The sequence below is a fragment of the Phyllobates terribilis genome, unplaced genomic scaffold (genome assembly GCF_046119375.1).
Source record: "Phyllobates terribilis strain yellow unplaced genomic scaffold, ASM4611937v1 Scaffold_11__3_contigs__length_659146591, whole genome shotgun sequence".
NCBI classification, from domain to species: Eukaryota; Metazoa; Chordata; class Amphibia; order Anura; family Dendrobatidae; genus Phyllobates; species Phyllobates terribilis.
In genome coordinates this window covers 5,772,003-5,791,644 of record NW_027362771.1, presented here as the reverse complement: position 1 = coordinate 5,791,644, position 19,642 = coordinate 5,772,003, and the positions used below count along the sequence as shown (strand labels likewise).

General features: G+C 44.5%; 1 protein-coding gene across 4 annotated transcripts in view; it reads left to right on the top strand.

Annotated features, from left to right (window-relative positions):
* Window positions 1-19,642, top strand: part of RARS1 (arginyl-tRNA synthetase 1) — a 265,471-nt gene that overhangs the window by 176,004 nt on the left and 69,825 nt on the right. For all 4 annotated transcript variants that reach the window (XM_073651111.1, XM_073651108.1, XM_073651110.1 and 1 more), the window contains 2 exons: window positions 10,823-11,001; window positions 15,507-15,616. In XM_073651111.1, the coding sequence (XP_073507212.1) occupies window positions 10,823-11,001; window positions 15,507-15,616 (289 nt within the window). The remainder of the gene's footprint in view (window positions 1-10,822; window positions 11,002-15,506; window positions 15,617-19,642) is intronic.

Below are 19,642 nucleotides of genomic sequence, written 5' to 3'. Positions count from 1 at the left end.
CTCAAACAGAGTGGAGATAAAACTGATGATCGGAGACACAGAGTGGTCTTTTCTGATACGGACACTTCATATACTTCCTGGGAGAACTCCGAAGATAATGATACGGATGACTCCTCAGGTCTTTTTGCAAGAAAATTTGGAGGAGTTACATCACACTACATGAAGAATCAGCAAACAACATTACAGAGGACACCCTGATTCAGAACATTCAGCTCCAAAAAACGGAGGAGGAAAAGGAAGAGAGGTAGGAAAGAGAGCTGGAAAGAGACATAGGAAGATATTCCCTGAGGAAAAAGCAGAGGAAAGCACAGTAAGGCTTAGTGCCCACGATGCAGAAATGAAGCAAAAATTTTCCTGAGCATTTCTGCATCTCCTTGGCAGAAAAACGCATGCGTTTTTACATGCGTTTTTGATGCGCTTTTGCCATGCATTTTTCCACTGCATTATATAGGCAGAGAGTAAAATCCGTGTTGAAAAAAATCCTCACCATGTGCACAGAACTTGCAGAATGTCATAGGAAGTCATGGGATAAGGTATTCAATGCATTTCTGGAGCTTTTCTGCGCTGCAAATCTGCAACAAAAAACGCACCAAAAACGCATCGTGGGCACACAGCCTAATAAACCTCTCCAGTTACATAGTATCTGAAATGCAACAAAAAATCCTCTCCAAAGGACTCTTTTTCTCCAACAAAAGAACTGGATGTATATCATACACTTTTGGATTTAAATAAATTTGTTAGGAATTTGATACTTAAATGTAACTTTCTGGATGAGACCAGAGAAAATGAAACCGAAATTTCCATCAGCAGTGATCAAACTCCACCATTGTCTTCAATATCTCAGAACATTGGATGCAGAATTTATAACTCAAGATGGAGATCTTAAGAAGAATTTTTGTGTGAAAAAGGCTTTTTATTATCCAATAAAATCAAGACCCTAGATCTTAGACACATTCCAGGAAATTGTTGATCGGGATTTGACCAGTTTGAAGGAAAACACCAGCCATGAAAAGACGAGAGATAATCTCAGCAGAGGCGAAAAACAGGCACTGAAAGAGCTGAAATTAAACCCCAATTTAACCCTCAGAAGAGCGGACAAAGGGGGCGCTGTTGTCCTCTTGGAATCTTTGTCTTTGAGAAGTTTAATCAGGATATGCTTCAGAATGAGGACATTTATAGACCTCTGAATAATAATCCTACGGAGGTGTTTCAAAATAAATTTAAAATTCTTCTGTCGGAAGGTGTTGCATTGGGGGCAATTAGCCCAAAATTATCAGAAGGTCTATATGTAGAGTGCCCTATTACTCCAATCCTGCACTCCCTTCCAAAAATTCATGAGGAAATTTTTCCTCCACCTTTGAGGCCAATTGTGGCCATAATAGAGAGTGTGGGAGAAAAACTGAGTGCCTGTCTGGGCATGTATCTACAGCCTTTAGTAAAACAAATGCCAGGATACATAAGATACTCTAAACATCTTATCTCATCGCTTGATGGGTTTGAGCTGTCTGAAAATTGTATTTTTATTGCCTGCGACGTCGAGTCCTTATACCCGTCGCTGCTCCACGACCTGTCTTTGAAGATTCTATCCAGTCACTTGGATAAATGCAGTAATTATAAAATAACAGTCCAAGAGTTTATAGTGATGGGGGTAGAGTTTTTACTTTAAACAGAATTATTTTTCATTCAATAAAGACTTTTATTTACAGGTTAGTGGAGCACCGATGGGTGCGGGGTTCTCGCCGTCGCTCGCAAATTTATATCTGGCAGCCTGGGGACAGGATTTTGTTTTTTTCCGGCGCGGATCCACTCTCTGCCCACATCAGGTGGATGGATCGTTATATCGATGACATCCTCCTGGTGTGGGACGGGATGGTGGAATCCGCGTCAGAATTTATCCAGCATTGTAATGACAATGGATTGAATCTGAGATTTACTCATTCAATTGGAATCAGTTCTATTAATTTTCTGGATGTAATGCTTAGTTTGGATTCTGTGAATCAAGTTGTAGTGTCCCCCTATCGAAAAAGTACAGCCACAAATTCCACTTTACTGGCACAGTCATGTCATCAAGAAAATTTAATTAAAAACGTCCCTCTTGGAGAGTCGTATAGGTTTAAAAGGAATTAATCTCTACAGAAAACGTTTGAAAAAGCTAAAGATGAGGTCCGAGTCAGACTGACAGGAAGGGGTTACTCCAAGTGGATGTTAGACAGGGCTGAAAACATAATCAGCCACAAAGACAGAGCAGAGATGCTAAAAGAAACAGGAGAAAGGAAAAAGTGTCAGAAATATAGGTCCAATCATATAGATAAAAACAAAGGAGTAGTGTTTTCAACCATTTATAGTCTACACTTCTCAAATATTACTAACATTATTAAAAAAAATATTGCCTATATTATATCAAGGTAAAAAACTAGAGAAAATCCTGACAAATCCTGTGAAATTTATTGCAAAAAAAGCTTCCACTTTGGGAGATATTCTGTCTACCAGCCTCTATCTCAATGATAACAATAATAAAAAGGACAATTGGCTCAGTACTAGAGGGTCATACCAGTGCGGGCACAATATATGCACCTGTTGCAATTATATGAAGATTACTAAAACATTTGTCTCTTGTGATTAATTCATGCATAAACTGCAACACAAGCAACGTGGTGTATACTGTGCGATGCGGTTTGTGTGACCTTCAATATGTAGGCTGTCCGGGGGGGGGCCGCTGAAAATCAGGATATGACGTCACCTCTCAGATGCCATCAGCAAAATCATTAATAAAAGTTCAGCAATTTCCAAACATTTTATTAATATCCATGGAGGTGATGTGTCTTCTTTTGAAGTGTCAGGCATAGAAAGGGTAAGAATTCCATCCAGGGGTGGTGATATTAAAAGAAAACTAATAAGCCGAGAAACCTAGTGGATCTACCAGCTGAATATTAGGGTACCACATGGTATCAATATCAGGCAGGATCTTATTTACCACTATGAATAGAGAAATGCATATTTGATGTAATGTGTGTTTTCAGTCCGTAAGGGGTTAATCCCCTGCCAGGTTTCTCTACACTGCTGTTCTCATCTAGTGGCCGGATCTAGTGAGTGGGGACTGAATTATGAACTAGTTTAAAATGTTCATTCTGCCATCAGATCCTTGTAAATGATTAAGACGCACTGCTTTGCGTCGAAACGCTTACCGTATTTTTCGGACCATAAAATTTTGAAGGAAAATGGGGGGTGCGTCTTGTGGGGGGGTGTATATTTGTGTGGTGTGGGGGGGAGCGGTATCGGTGGAGGAGCGGGGCACAGGAGGCAGCAGCCGCCCTCTGCAGCCTACACTGTCCCCGCTGCTAAAGAAAATGAAAAGAAATGGGGCGTGGGGAGCACTGAATATTCATGCTCCTTAATAGCGGTATACATTGTAGCCGTGCTGCTGCTGCTGCCGGCTATCTCCTGTGCCCGCTGTTAAAGGCATGAATATTTAACCTCTCTCCATGCCTATGGGGAGGGGGTGAATATTCACGCTCTTTAATGAGCGGGCACAGGAGATAGCCGGCAGCAGCCGCAGCGCGGCTCCGCTGTGTGCCGGCTATGAAGGAGAGTGAAGTCACTGCTCCCAACGAACACAGACCTGGCATGGGGAGTAGTGACTTCCGACAGCTGATCTCTCCTTGTGAGCCGCGCACGGCAGTGACGTCATGCGCAGCTCACATGGAGAGATCAGTGCAGGCAGACCGGACGCAGCACTGGAGGAGAGAAGAGAGGGGAGTATGAGTGTTTATTTTTTTTTAATGTGCAGCCTGATGGGGATTAGGGGTGCCATGTATACCAGGACAGGGATTAGGGGTGCCATGCATACCAGGACAGGGATGAGGGGTGCCATGCATACCAGGACAGGGATGAGGGGTGCCATGCATACCAGGACAGGGATGAGGGGTGCCATGCATACCAGGACAGGGATGAGGGGTGCCATGCATACCAGGACAGGGATGAGGGGTGCCATGCATACCAGGATAGGGATGAGGGGTGCCATGCATACCAGGATAGGGATGAGGGGTGCCATGCATACCAGGACAGGGATGAGGGGTGCCATGCATACCAGGACAGGGATGAGGGGTGCCATGCATACCAGGACAGGGATGAGGGGTGCCATGCATACCAGGACAGGGATGAGGGGTGCCATGCATACCAGGACAGGGATGAGGGGTGCCATGCATACCAGGACAGGGATGAGGGGTGCCATGCATACCAGGACAGGGATGAGGGGTGCCATGCATACCAGGATAGGGATGAGGGGTGCCATGCATACCAGGATAGGGATGAGGGGTGCCATGCATACCAGGATAGGGATGAGGGGTGCCATGCATACCAGGATAGGGATGAGGGGTGCCATGCATACCAGGATAAGGATGAGGGGTGCCATGCATACCAGGATGGGGACCACATATAAAGAAGGGGGGCGGCATATATACCAGGATGGGGGATATTGTCAGAAGTGGGGGACATTACCTTATACCAGTGTCAGCAGAAGACCCCCTCCCTCTTAAAAGTGCATCATGACCACATTTTTTGCTTAAATTTTTATTTTTTTATTTTCCTCCTTTAAAACCTAGGTGCATCTTATAGTCCGAAAAATACGGTATGTTTTTAATGTCTGGACTGTGACTTAATGGATTTTATACTATTTGAAGCTATGAAATAAATGAATAATGGATTTTTTTATGGACTTATAGCGCTGGACTTATTCCTTTCTAAGTTCTGAAAACTTGCCGCACAGCAGGATCCGTGTGCTCCCGGAGGTGGTGAGCAGACATTAACTTTTTTTGTATGTTTTTCAATCATTATACTACCACCGACTTTCATGAAAACAGCTTGTTAGTGATGAACATTGCATCACTAACAACGCTATGGGTGCAGTGTACATAGCAACTAGGACATGACAGGTTCCCTTTAATGTCGATGAATATGGCTTATGGCCAATGAAAACACATAAGTCATTATCTCAGTAAATTAAAATAACAAAAAAAAACACCTGCAAAGGCTTCCTATGCGTTTAAAAAGGTCCCTTATTCTGTTTCAGTAGGCTTCACAATCATGGGGAAGACTGCTGACTTGACAGATGTCCAGAAGGCAGTCATTGACACACTCCACAAGGAGAGTAAGCCACAAAAGGTCATTGCTAAAGAAGCTGGCTGTTCACAGAGTGCTGTATCCAAGCATATTAATGGAAAGTTGAGTGGAAGGAAAAAGTGTGGTAGGAAAAGCTGCACAATCTCATCTGCTGGTGTAGGGTCCACTGTGTTTTATTAAGACCAAAGTCAGCGCAGTCGTCTAACAGGAAATTTTAGAGCACTTAATGTTTCGCTCTGCCGACAAGCTCTTTGGAGATGGAAATTTCATTCTCCAGCAGGACTTGGCACCTGTCCACACTGCGTAAAGTACCAATACCTGGTTTATAAACAACAGTATCACTGTGCTTGATTGGCCAGCAAACTTATCTGACCTTAACCCCGTAGAGAATCTGTGGGGCATTGTCAAGAGGAAGATGAGACATCAAACCCAACAATGGAGACGACATTGGAGGCTGCTATCAAAGCAACCTGGGCTTCCATAACACCTCAGCAGTGCCAAAGGCTTTCATACCACGCGGCATTGATGCAGTAATTGATTCAAAAGGAGCCCCGACCAAGTATTGAGTGCATTTACTGAACATACAGTACATTTCAGTAGGCCAACATATCGAATTTTAAAATCATTTTTCAAGCGGTTGTTATAAAGTATTCTAATTTACTGAGATAATGAGTTTTGTGTCTTCATTGCCTGTAAGCCATAATCATCAACATTAACAGAAATAAACACTTGAAATAATAATGTGAAGAAAAACAAGAGAGCACTCACCAGTCTAAAAAAATCCTCCTTTATTTCATCTGTTAAAAATCCATATCACCGGTTAGTGCTCTCTTGTTTTTCTTCACTTTACTTGTACTCACTTTTTGTACTTGGAGTAGCACCTGGTCTCCACAGGGAAAGGTGCCTCAGCTTACCTTATACAGCAACTGATTAAAGACTCTAACAGTACTTGGTGCTGGCTATCTTTTTCCCAATTTGGAAACACTTGAAATAGATCACACGGTTTGTAATGACTCTATAGTATGAGTTTCAATTTTTGTATTGAAGAACTGAAATAAATTAACTTTTTGAGGATATTCTAATTTTGTGAGAAGCACCTGTATAAACGTATGGCTGACAAAACGCTTGCCAGGTCCAGAACTGAATGTGAATGACTTTGTGTGGTTGACTACCAGAAATATGAAGTTGAAAGTCCCTTCTTGGAAGCTGGGACCTATGTTTCTTGGTCCCTATAAAATAACCGCTGTCATTAACCCATCAGCATTTCGTCTTGAGCTTCCTCAGTCTCTTAAGGTCCACAGTGTTTTCCACAGTTCCTTACTCAAGAAATATGTGGAACTTCTTGAGCCCTCACCCCCTACCGCCGCCCCAATAATGGTTCATGGTAATCTGGAGTTTCAGATTTCGAGGATTGTAGATTCTCGTCTCTGTCGTTCCCTACAATACTTGGTGCACTGGAAGGGTTATGGTCCAGAAGAGAGAATGTGGGTTTCAGCATCAGAGGTGAACTCTCTCAGGTTTGTTCATTCATTTCACACCTCTTGTCCTGAGAAACCTGGTCCTGAGTGTCCGGAGGCCATTTGTAGAGGAGGAGGTAATGTCATGGGTGTGTCAGATGTGACAGGCAGTCGCCTTGCAGTTAGTTGCAGGAGATCTCTTCGTTTGGCATTACAGACACCTTATTAGATTTGTCTCACTCTGGCTACCTCCCTCCGGCTAATTGACACCCAGGTCTGGGTGATTAAATACTTCCTGCTTGCTATAGGGAGGTGACGGTGATATTCACATGACCCCTTCTAAAGGCTTGGAGCTGTTGCTGTCTGCTTACTTCCTCTTTGGTGCTAAGAGGCCGTGTGTGTAATCTCTCTGCAGTCGGCTGAAGCTGTTACTTCCCCCATGTCTGTCTCCCCTTGCTGTCTTTAGTTGTTAGTGGGGACTGAGTAGCGCTCACTCCCCCCCCAGCCTGGGCCTAGCTCTAGGGAGATACAGGGTTTTAGGTTCCTGATCGGCGATTGGTGAGAAACCAATATGAGGATGGTCGGGAAGACAGCGTGATATCAGATCAGCCTAGGAGGTCCCTCTTTCCTTAGTGTCTGAGCCCCCTTCCCTTCATCCCTTCGTGTTGCACTTTTCCTTTTCTTCACTGTGTGTGACACCCAGCCTTCTCTTACCTTGTGCCAAAAACCGCAGCCATGAGTTCTTCTAAGCAGCTGCCTAGAAAATTAAAGTGGAGCAGGCCCACAATGCAGGAGAACTCTATTATAAACAAATTGTAGTTGACAAGAACAGTGGAGGTCAAGATAAGGTCTGGAAGTCCAAGCAAAATTTCAGTGAGAGCTGCTCTTAGGATTTCTAGAGAGGCAAAGCAGAATCCCCGCTTGACTGCAAAAGACCTTCAGAAAGATTTATCAGGCTCTGGAGTTGTGGTACATTGTTCTACTGTTCAGAGACACCAGCACAAATAGGGCCTTCATGGAAGAGTTATCAGAAGAAAACCTCTCCTGCGTCCACATCATAAAATTCAGCATCAGAAGTATGCAAAAGAACATGTAAACAAGTCTGATGCATTTTGGAAACAAGTCCTGTGGACTTAAGGCCCCGTCACACTAAGCGATGCAGCAGCGATCCCGACAACGATACGACCTGTCAGGGATCGTTTCTGCATCGCTAATACATCGCTGGTGAGCTGTCAAACAGGCAGGCTCACCAGCGACCAGGGGAGCAGCGATATCGTGGAAAGAATCGTTCCACGATGTCCTGCTCCCGTTACCAGCCTGCTGCTTAAGCAGGAGCAGGCTGGTAACTATGGTAAACATCGGGTTACTAAGTGCGCGTGTGCCCCTAGTAACCCGCTGTTTACCATGGATACCACTCTGCTACGGTGCGCGGGAGCCTCCGCGCACCGTAGCAGAGTGGTATCCATGGTAAACAGCGGGTTACTAAGTGCGCGCGTGCCCCTAGTAACCCGATGTTTACCATAGTTACCAGCCAGATCGTTGGTCCCGCTGGTCACACACAGCAATGTGTGCTGGCCAGCGGGAGGCCAACGACCAAAAAATGGTCCAGGACACTTTGCAGCGATCAGCGACCTCACAGCAGGGGCCTGATCGTTGCAAAGTGTCACACATAGCGACATCGCTGGTGAGTCACCAAAACCGTGACACAGCAGCGATCTCGCTAGCGATATCGCTATGTGAGACGGGGGCTTTACATTTGATTGTTGTGAGTTCTATTTTATGTTTGGAGAAAAAAGGGCACAGAATTTCAGGAAAATAACATATCGCCAACCATTAAGCATTAAGGGTGGATCAAAAATGCTTTGGGGTTGTGCTTCAGCCAATGGCACGGGGAACATTTCACTGGTGTAGGGAAGAATAAATAAAAAAAAAAATTCAACAAATTATTGATGCAAACATAACACCATCAATAAAAAAGCTGAATTTGCTTCTGCAAATGGATGAAAATACTACACATGTCAAAATCCACTATAGACTACCTTAAAAGGCGCAAGCTGAAGGGATTACAATGGGCCTCCCAGTCCCCTAATCTGAACATCATTGAAAATCTGTGGCAAGACCTCAAAATAGCAGTGCATGCAAGGCGACCCAGGAATCTCACAGAACTGGAAGAATTTTTCAAGGAAGGATGGATGAAAATCCCTCAAAAATTGAAAGACTCTTGGCTGGCTATAAAAAGCGTTTACAAGCTGTGATACTTTCAAAACGGGATGCTACTAGGTTCTAACCTTGTAGGGTGCCCAAATTTTAGCATCAGCCCATTTTACTTTTTGTAATTTTTAAAATCTAAAAGATTAAAATATATGTGTATATATATATACATACAGTACAGGACAAAAGTTTGGACACACCTCATTTATAGATTTTTCTGTATTTTCATGACTATGAAAATTGTACATTCACACTGAAGGCATCAAAACTATGAATTAACACATGTGGAATTATATACTTAACAAAAAAGTGTGAAACAACTGAAAATATGTCTTATATTCTAGGTTCTTCAAAGTAGCCACCTTTTGCTTTGATGACTGCTTTGCACACTCTTGGCATTCTCTTGATGAGCTTCAAGAAGTAGTCACCGGAAATGGTTTTCACTTCACAGGTGTGCCCTGTCAGGTTTAATAAGTGGGATTTCTTGCCTTATAAATGAGGTTGGGACCATCAGTTGTGTTGTGCAGAAGTCTGGTGGATACACAGCTGATAGTCCTACTGAATAGACTGTTAGCTGCTTTTTTCTTGCCATAATACAAATTCTAAGTAAAGAAAAATGAGTGGCCATCATTACTTTAAGAAATGAAGGTCAGTCAGTGCGAAAAATTGGGAAAACTTTGAAAGTGTCCCCAAGTGCAGTTGCAAAAACCATCAAGCGCTACAAAGAAACTGTCTCACATGAGGACCACCCCAGGAAAGGAAGACCAAGAGTCACCTCTGCTTCTGAGGATAAGTTTATCCGAGTCACCAGCCTCAGAAATCGCAGGTTAACAGCAGCTCAGATTAGAGACCAGGTCAATGCCACACAGAGTTCTAGCAGCAGACACATCTCTACAACAACTGTTTAGAGGAGACTTTGTGCAGCAGGCCTTCATGGTAAAATAGCTGCTAGGAAACCACTGCTAAGGACAGGCAACAAGCAGAAGAGACTTGTTTGGGCTAAAGAACACAAGGAATGGACATTAGACCAGTGGAAATCTGTGATTTGGTCTGATGAGTCCAAATTTGAGATCTTTGGTTCCAACCACCGTGTCTTTGTGCAACGCAGAAAAGGTGAACGGATGGACTCTACATGCCTGGTTCCCACCGTGAAGCATGGAGGAGGAGGTGTGATGGTGTGGGGGTGCTTTGCTGGTGACACTGTTGGGGATTTATTCAAAATTGAAGGCATACTGAACCAGCATGGCTACCATAGCATCTTGCAGCGGCATGCTATTCCATCCGCTTTGCGTTTAGTTGGACCATCATTTATTCTTCAACAGGGCAATGACCCCAAACAGACCTCCAGGCTGTGTAAGGGCTATTTGACCAAGAAGGGGAGTGATGGGGTGCTACGCCAGATGACCTGGCCTCCACAGTCACCAGACCTGAACCCAATCGAGATGGTTTGGGGTGAGCTGGACCGCAGAGTGAAGGCAAAAGGGCCAACAAGTGCTAAGCATCTCTGGGAACTCCTTCAAGATTGTTGGAAGACCATTTCTTGTGACTACCTCTTGAAGCTCTTCAAGAGAATGCCAAGAGTGTGCAAAGCAGTCATCAAAGCAAAAGGTGGCTACTTTGAAGAACCTAGAATATAAGACATATTTTCAGTTGTTCCACACTTTTTTGTTACGTATATAATTCCACATGTGTTAATTCATAGTTTTGATGCCTTCAGTGTGAATGTACAATTTTCATAGTCATGAAAATACAGAAAAATCTATAAATGAGAAAGTGTGTCCAAACTTTTGGTCTGTACTATGTGTACGTGTGTGTTATATATATATGTGTGTGTGTATATGTATATATTTGTCTAAAATACAAAGGAAATGTGTCCTCTTTAACTTTAGGTCTTATAGAGATCATTTCATCTTCAACTTCACTGCTCACAGCAACAGTAATTTTGACCAGGGGTGCCCAAACTTTTACTTGCCCCTGTATATTATGAATAGACTTAAAATATGTATAACTGTATGTTCTTTTGTATATTTTTTTAGGTTTTGTTGAACTGGATGAAGGAAGAAAAGTTGTGTTTATTCCTGGATGCTCAATTCCTTTAACTATTGAGAAATCTGATGGGGGTTTCACCTACGATACTTCAGACCTGGCTGCTATAAAGCAGAGACTATTTGAAGAGAAAGCAGATATTATCATTTACGTTGTTGACAATGGACAGGTGAGGCATGTACCATCTGTCTTTTAATTTTTAACCTGTTAATGACTTGCCCATTTTTGGCCTTTAGGACAAAGCAGTTTTTTTACATTTTTGCATACAATTCTTCTGTGACAAGCTGTAGGTTTCACTCATTTTTGGGTGAAAACAATTTTTTGATCACTTTTAATTTTTTTTTTCTGTGAGGTTGTAAGTGCAAACTCAACAACAATTTTTGTATTTTGTCCATATTTTTTTTCCGTACACGCTACATGATAATTATATAGTTTTATCCTATAAAATGTGTCAAAATTAGAGGTGAGTGTATTGATTCACAGAACTCCGAACCATGTACCGGCATAGTCAGTAGCTTTAGGCAACTGGACAGAATGCTCACAAATCTTACCTTCCAAGATCACCGGCGCTGTTTTTGATTAGCCAGGGATGGCGCACTCACATCATGAGGTTCTGACTTGAACTTCTGATTTTACGTTTTCTTTATATTTCGTTTTTAAACATTTTTACTTCAAAAGCTTTTTTGCATCTTTCTATTTTTACAATTTTTATTAGTGAGTTATAAATTGTTATTTAATATACGATTTTGTGATTTTTTTTAAGCAAAGGACAGTACTACGTCACTAGTAGTGATGAGCGAGCATGCTCGTCTCTGCTCTGTACTCGCCCGAGCATCTCAGTACTCGAGATGCTCTGAGCTCGCCGAGTACTTTCGAGATGCTCGGGCGGGAGCTCGGGTCCCCGTCCTGCATGTTTAGCGCTATTTAGAGCATCAATCATGCAGGGATTGTCTGCCACTCACTGTAATGCCACAGCCATGGTGGTTGTGGCATTACAGTGATTGCCCAAATCGATGGGAATTAGTGCTCACAGTGAAACATGAAAAGCCGGCAATTCATCAGCGGCATACACCGGTACCCGACAATTTAGAACAGAAAGAATAGAGCATCACACATAGATTAGATAGAAACATGTCAGTCACATATATAATAAGTACAGTGACAGTGTTGGTTACTGTACTTGTTATTTAGTGTTAAAATAAAGAATAATGTTTTCATGCACCCGTCTCTTTAAAAAAGCCGGCCGGCAATTCATCATCGGCATACATCGGTACCCGACAATTTAGAACAGAAAGAATAGAGCATCACACATAGATTAGATACATAGAAACATGTCAGTCACATACAGTACAGACCAAAAGTTTGGACACACCTCATTTAAATATTTTTCTGTATTTTCATGACTTTGAAAATTGTACATTCACACTGAAGGCATCAAAACTATGAATTAACACATGTGGAATTATATACTTAACAAAAAAGTGTGAAACAAGTGAAAATATGTCTTATATTCTAGGTTCTTCAGAGTAGCCACATTTTGCTTTGATGACTGCTTTGCACACTCTTGGCATTCTCTTGATGAGCTTCAAGAGGTAGTCACCGGAAATGGTTTTCACTTCACAGGTGTGCCCTGTCAGGTTTAATAAGTGGGATTTCTTGCCTTATAAATGGGGTTGGGACCATCAGTTGTGTTGTGCAGAAGTCAGGTGGATACACAGCTGATAGTCCTACCGAATAGACTGTTAGAATTTGTATTATGGCAAGAAAAAAGCAGCTAAGTAAAGAAAAACGAATGGCCATCATTACTTTAAGAAGTGAAGGTCAGTCAGTCTGAAAAATTGGGAAAACTTTGAAAGTGTCCCCACGTGCAGTTGCAAAAACCATCAAGCGCTACAAATAAACTGGCTCACATGAGGACCGCCCCAGGAAAGGAAGACAAAAGTCACCTCTGCTTCTGAGGATAAGTTTATCCGAGTTACCAGCCTCAGAAATCGCAGGTTAACAGCAGCTCAGATTAGAGACCAGGTCAATCCCACACAGAGTTCTAGCAGCAGACACATCTCTACAACAACTGTTAAGAGGAGACTTTGTGCAGCAGGCCTTCATGGTAAAATAGCTGCTAGGAAACCACTGCTAAGTACAGGCAACAAGCAGAAGAGACTTGTTTGGACTAAAGAACACAAGGAATGGACATTTGACCAGTGGAAATCTGTGCTTTGGTCTGATGAGTCCAAATTTGGGATCTTTCGTTCCAACCACCGTGTCTTTGTGCGATGCAGAAAAGGTGAACGGATGGACTCTACATGCCTGGTTCCCACCGTGAAGCATAGAGGAGGAGGTGTGATGGTGTGGGGGTGCTTTGCTGGTGACACTGTTGGGGATTTATTCAAAATTGAAGGCATAGTGAACCAGCAGGGCTACCACAGCAACTTGCAGCGGCATGCTATTCCATCCGGTTTGCGTTTAGTTGGACCATCATTTATTTTTCAACAGGACAATGACCCCAAACACACCTCCAGGCTGTGTAAGGGCTATTTGACCAAGAAGGAGAGTGATGGGGTGCTACGCCAGATGACCTGGCCTCCACAGTCACCAGACCTGAACCCAATTGAGATGGTTTGGGGTGAGCTGGACCTAAGAGTGAAGGCAAAAGGGCCAACAAGTGCTAAGCATCTCTGGGAACTCCTTCAAGATTGTTGGAAGACCATTTCCGGTGACTACCTCTTGAAGCTCATCAAGAGAATGCAAAGAGTGTGCAAAGCAGTCATCAAAGCAAAAGGTGGCCACTTTGAAGAACCTAGAATATAAGACATATTTTCAGTTGTTTCACAATTTTTTATTAAGTATATAATTCCACATGTGTTAATTCATAGTTTTGATACCTTCAGTGTGAATGTACAATTTTCATAGTCATGAAAATACAGAAAAATCTTTAAATGAGAAGGTGTGTCCAAACTTTTGGTCTGTACTGTATATATTAAGTACAGTGACAGTGTTGGTTACTGTACTTGTCATTTAGTGTTAAAATAAAGGATTTATTAAAAAAAAAATTGGCGTGGGGTTCCCCGTAATTTTCATCTCTAGCGGAGGTTAAGCAGATGTTTGAAGCCTGGGAAGGGGTAATACCCACGGAGCTTCCCAGGCTACTAATATCAGCCCCCAGCTGAATACCTAGCCTTTACTAGCTATTAAAATGGGGGACCCCAAAAAATAATGACGTGAGGTCCCCCCTATTTTAATAACTAGCAAAGGCTAGTCAGACAGCTGGGGGCTGATATTAATAGCCCACTAAGGGTGCCAATTCTGGCACTTAGCGTTGCTCTTTCCACTGCCCTGTAGCGGTGGCAGTGGGTGAATAGGGCTGCTGTTGATGTCAGCTTATAATGCCAGCTGACATCAAGCCCCTATGGATACCCAAAGTCCTGCAATACCTGCACATGAGGAAAGCGACATGGCGAACCAGAAAAACTGTACAACATATCTAATTGGAGGTATTTGCTAATATTATTGTTCTTACACCTACTACATATTGGGATAGGATCTTGGAGATGGGAATACCCCTTTAAAGACGCTGTGGGGGTACCTATGGGCTGACGGGGAGCACTCACTCACTGTTAAACTAATAATGTGCTGCTATCACTAATGGCAGCAGCATATGAAGAGTTAAACTGCTAGAATTGGTGGAGATGTGCTCATAAATAATATATATATGAAATATCACTAAGGGGTTAAAAATTCAAGATCTTGTATTTGTATACATTTGGGCTTTAGAAGTGCCCCTTTTGATTGGTTTCAAACGGTACTCAAATGGTTAAATACTTATTTTTCACTTTTGGAGTGCCTCTTTTTGCATGTATGTGGCACGTAGATGGTCACCCCTGACTTTTTTTTTCCTTCTGCCTAGGATTTTTATTGTGCCTGATTCTCTGAGGAATTATTGGAGCTTTCCACACACTGTCCATTTATTGAGTTCAGTGTATAACGGTACACAGTAAGCTGCTGCACTCACTCTGGTGAAGGCTGTAGCTAGCTGGAAAGTGTAAAGTTAGGGCTGATTTATTGAGCTACATGTGCCAGAACTCTGACATGACACTTATTTTGTGTTTCGGATCTGTTCTGGACACCTTTTCAGCATTCTCATGGGGTGTGTCCTATTGGAACATGAGTGAAGGGATGGCCATAACAGCGATCCTGAGCGCTGAATTTACGCCACAATTTGGCATAACTTAATTGACTGTTACTTGGCGTAAGCCTAGATGAGAAATTCATCAAACAGATTGAGCCATTGTCTAGTCTACGTTTACACTGCCCAAATTTAATTTTCTTTTACAATGTAAATTTTATCTTAGAACTTTGCTAAAATAATTGTAAAGTGCTGCGGAATATGTTAGCGCTATAAAAATGAAAATTATTACTATTATTGCTATTAATATTTAAACTAAGGAGCAAAATACACCAAAGATTTTTTATACCCCTGATCTATGATGGGTATGAGAGATGAGGGGGGGAGATATAAATAAAGACATTGTTTCAGTGTACGTCCATTTTACTTGGCATGCTGTATAAGATTGGACATAGTAAGGCTGTATAGTTTGATCTTAAATCATAAGGATTTTGGGGGACTGTATTTTTGCTTGGGGTGCATTGTTATTGTTTGATATCATCTTTTTCCAGGGCATTCACTTTCAGACTGTGTTTTCAGCTGCTGAGATGATTGGTTGGTATGATGCAAAAGTGACCAGAGTAGAACATGCCGGATTTGGTGTTGTCCTAGGAGAAGACAAGTGAGTAATGAAAAAATGTTCAAAGGGTCTGCCATGTTTGTGGAAGTACTGCGACCCCTTGATTGTGTATATTGGGTTATACACTGCTATACTTTTGACAGCTGTGTCCCAGTCAATTGAGCACTGCAGCGGTACAAAAAGTTCATTAGCTTGAGGACATTTGTGTCCAATCCCCTCCAATCTAATATTTGTGGCATGTCGAAAGAAAACTCCTTTAAAATTCATAACAGTTTATAGATTATGTACCAGGAAGAAGGAGCATAAATAATTCACCTCGTCACCATCTAAATATAAATAACAGAGGGAACCAGGGTAAAAGAGAAGTCAGCTTACCACTTTATAGCAGCACCACCAGTCAAGTTTGAATCCTCGCTCGGAGCCGTCCCAATCCAGGGTGTGTAACAAAGTGAAAAAAGGAAGAAAGAAAATTCTCCAGCGATGGTAAAAATGGTAGCTTTATAAATCCTTTGTAAAATTGTAAAATAGCATGTTTAGTATTGCTGCATTAAAAGTATAATAGCAATGGCCGCTACAGAAACACGCCACTACTATGGGGCCCTTGAGCTGTGAGGTCCCCGAAGCAGCGGGGGAACGAGGAGGATAGGTGCGTATTGGGGGTAGGGGAGGTTGCGGCGGCGGAGGAGTTGTGCACAAACAGTAGCCACTGCTGCAGCTACCACGTGTGCCCGCTGCTAAAGGGACATGAATATTCCCAGTTCTCCACGCTCCTGCTGACAGTGCCCACTACTAAAGAGAATGCATATTCACTCTTCTCCACGCCCATAGTCCCGGCGTGGAGAGGAGTGAATATGCCGGCAGCAGCAGCTCGCCTCGGCATCTGAGAGCACGCGCTGCTCAGATGCCGACATGAGCTGCCTGGCAAACAGGACGCAGCAGCGCTGGAGCAGAGGTGAGGGGAAGGAAGGTGAGAATAAGTGTTTATTTTTTTGTGTCTGAAGTGATGGGGCCACACATACCAGGATTGCTGGATGAGTGGGCCATACGTTCCAGGATTGGGGGGTGAGGGGTGCCATACATACCAGGATTGGGGGATGAGGAGGCCAAACATACCAGGATTGGTGGATGAGGGTGGGGGCCACGTGTACCAGGATTGGTGGATGGGGGGGGGGCGCCACGCGTACCAGGATTGGTGGATGAGGGGGGGGGGGGGGCACCACGCGTACCAGGATTGGTGGATGGGGGGAAAAGGGGTGGGCACGCGTACCATTATTGGTGGAAGAAGGGGGGGGCACGCGTACCAGGTTTGATGGATGAGGGGGGGGCACGCGTACCAGGATTGGTGGATGAGAGGGGGGGGGGACACGCGTACCAGGATTGGTGGATGGGGGGGAGAGAAGGGGGGGACATGCGTACCAGGATTGGTGGATGGGGGGGAGAGAAGGGGGGGGCCACGCGTACCAGGATTGGTGGGTGAAAGGGGGGGGGTGGCGCGCGTGCCAGGATTGGTGGAGGAGGAGGAGGAGGGATGGCTCATGCGTGCCAGGATTGGTGGATGAGGGAGGGGGGCTGCCACGCGTACCAGGATTGGTGGATGGGGGGGCACGCGTACCAGGATTGGTGGATGGGGGGGCACGCATACCAGGATTGGCGGATGAGGGGGCGACAAGCGTACCAGGATTGGCGGATGAAGGGGGGGGGGGCAGGCGTACCAAGATTGGCGGATGAAAAAAGGGGGGGGGGCGCGCGCGCGCACCAGGATTGGTGGGGGAGGAGGAGGGGTGGCTCACGCGTACCAGGAGTGGTGGATGAGGAGGGGTGGCTCACGCGTACCAGGAGTGGTGGATGAGGAGGGGTGGCTCACGCGTACCAGGATTGGTGGATGAGGAGGGGTGGCTCACGCGTACCAGGATTGGTGGATGAGGAGGGGTGGCTCACGCGTACCAGGATTGGTGGATGGGGGGGAAAGGGGTGGGCACGCGTACCATTATTGGTGGAAGAAGGGGGGGGCACGCGTACCAGGATTGATGGATGAGGGGGGGCACGCGTACCAGGATTGGTGGATGGGGGGGGGCACGCGTACCAGGATTGGTGGATGAGGAGGGGGGGGGGGACAGGCGTGCCAGGATTGGTGGAGGAGGAGGAGGGGTGGCTCATGCGTACCAGGATTGGTGGATGAGGGAGGGGGGCGGCCACGCGTACCAGGATTGGTGGATGGGGGGGCACGCGTACCAGGATTGGTGGATGGGGGGGGCACGCGTACCAGGATTGGTGGAAGGGGGGGGCACGCGTACCAGGATTGGCGAATGGGGGGCGCCAAGCATACCAGGATTGGCGGATGAAGGGGGGGAGGGGCCAGGCGTACCAGGATTGGCTTATGAAAAAGGGGGGGGGGCGCGCGTACCAGGATTGGTGGGGGAGGAGGAGGGGTGGCTCACGCGTACCAGGAGTGGTGGCTCACGCGTACCAGGAGTGGTGGATGAGGAGGGGTGGCTCACGCGTACCAGGATTGGTGGATGAGGAGGGGTTGCTCACGCGTACCAGGATTGGTGGATGAGGAGGGGTTGCTCACGCGTACCAGGATTGGTGGATGAGGAGGGGGGGGGCTCACGCTTACCAGGATTGATGGATGGGGGGGGCACGCGTACCAGGATTGGCAGATGAGGGGGGGCGTCACGCGTACCAGGATTGACGGATGAGGGGGGCATCACGCGTACCAGGATTGACGGATGAGGGGGGGCACGCTTACCTGGATTGGGGGATGAGGGAGGGCACGCTTACCTGGATTCGGGGATGAGGGGGGGGGGGGCACGCTTACCTGGATTGGGGGATGAGGGTGTATTGCCAAGTTTTTAGCAATAAGGTTCAGATACGGCTTTAAAGAAGGCAACCACTTGTAATATAACGCAATTTTATTTGGAACAGTTAATTTGAAAGATAAAATACAGAATCTAAGGAATAGTATGATATTGCGTACACTTTTGTAGATTCTAAGTACAAAGGTTAAATACTTATAAAGGTTACATACTTACTATTAGATAGAAGAAGAAAAAAAAGATTTCCCTAGTAGCATGTACATCGTCGGTCCGGAAACTTAAGCTGAAGAAGCGTTCAGCGATGGGCAGAGAATGCGTCCTAGGCTAATTCCCTTCAGTAATAAAGATTAAACCTCAGACTGTTACTAAAAAACATGGCTTTAGGTTGAGTTTGCTATGTCTGGACTAATGACCCCTAGTCTACTGAGGTATAATACCTACAAATGCTGTTTTCAATATGGATTTGAAATATAAAATAGCCATTTTTCATGTTCATACTACAGAGGGGTGCCATACGTACCAGGATTGGGGGATGAGGGGTGCCATACATACCAGGATTGGGGGATATGGGGTGCCATACGTACCAGGATTGGGGGATGAGGGGTATCATACTTACTAGGATTGGGGGATGAGGGGTGCCATTCGTAACAGGATAGGGAAATTTACCAGTAGCTGCTGCATTTCCCACCCTAGACTTATACTCGAGTCAATACATTTTCCCATTTTTTTGTAGTAAAATTAGGGACCTCGGCTTATACTCGGGTCGGCTTATTTAAAATATACAGTATTTTAAAATCAGTGAGTACATGGTGCCCATAATACTGCAGGACTGTGGGGTGCATTGTACTATATGGGGGCTGCATTTTACCCTATGGGGTGTGTAATATAGTGTATGGAGGACTATGGGGAGTGCATTATATTCTATGGAGGACCATGGGAAGTTCATTATACTGCAAGGTGGGCCATTTATATGGATATACCTAAATAAAATGGGAATGGTTGGTGATATCAACTTCCTGTTTGTGGCACATTAGTATATGGGAGGGGGAAAACTTTTCCAGATGGGTGGTGGCCATGCGGCCATTTTTAAGTCTGTCATCTTGGATCCAACTTTATTTTTTTCAATGGGAAGAGGGTCATGTGACACATCAAACTTATTGAGAATTTCATAAGAAAAACAATGGTGTGCTTGGTTTTAACGTAACTCTAATCTTTCATTAGTTATTTACAAGTTTCTCTTTGTTTACAGCCA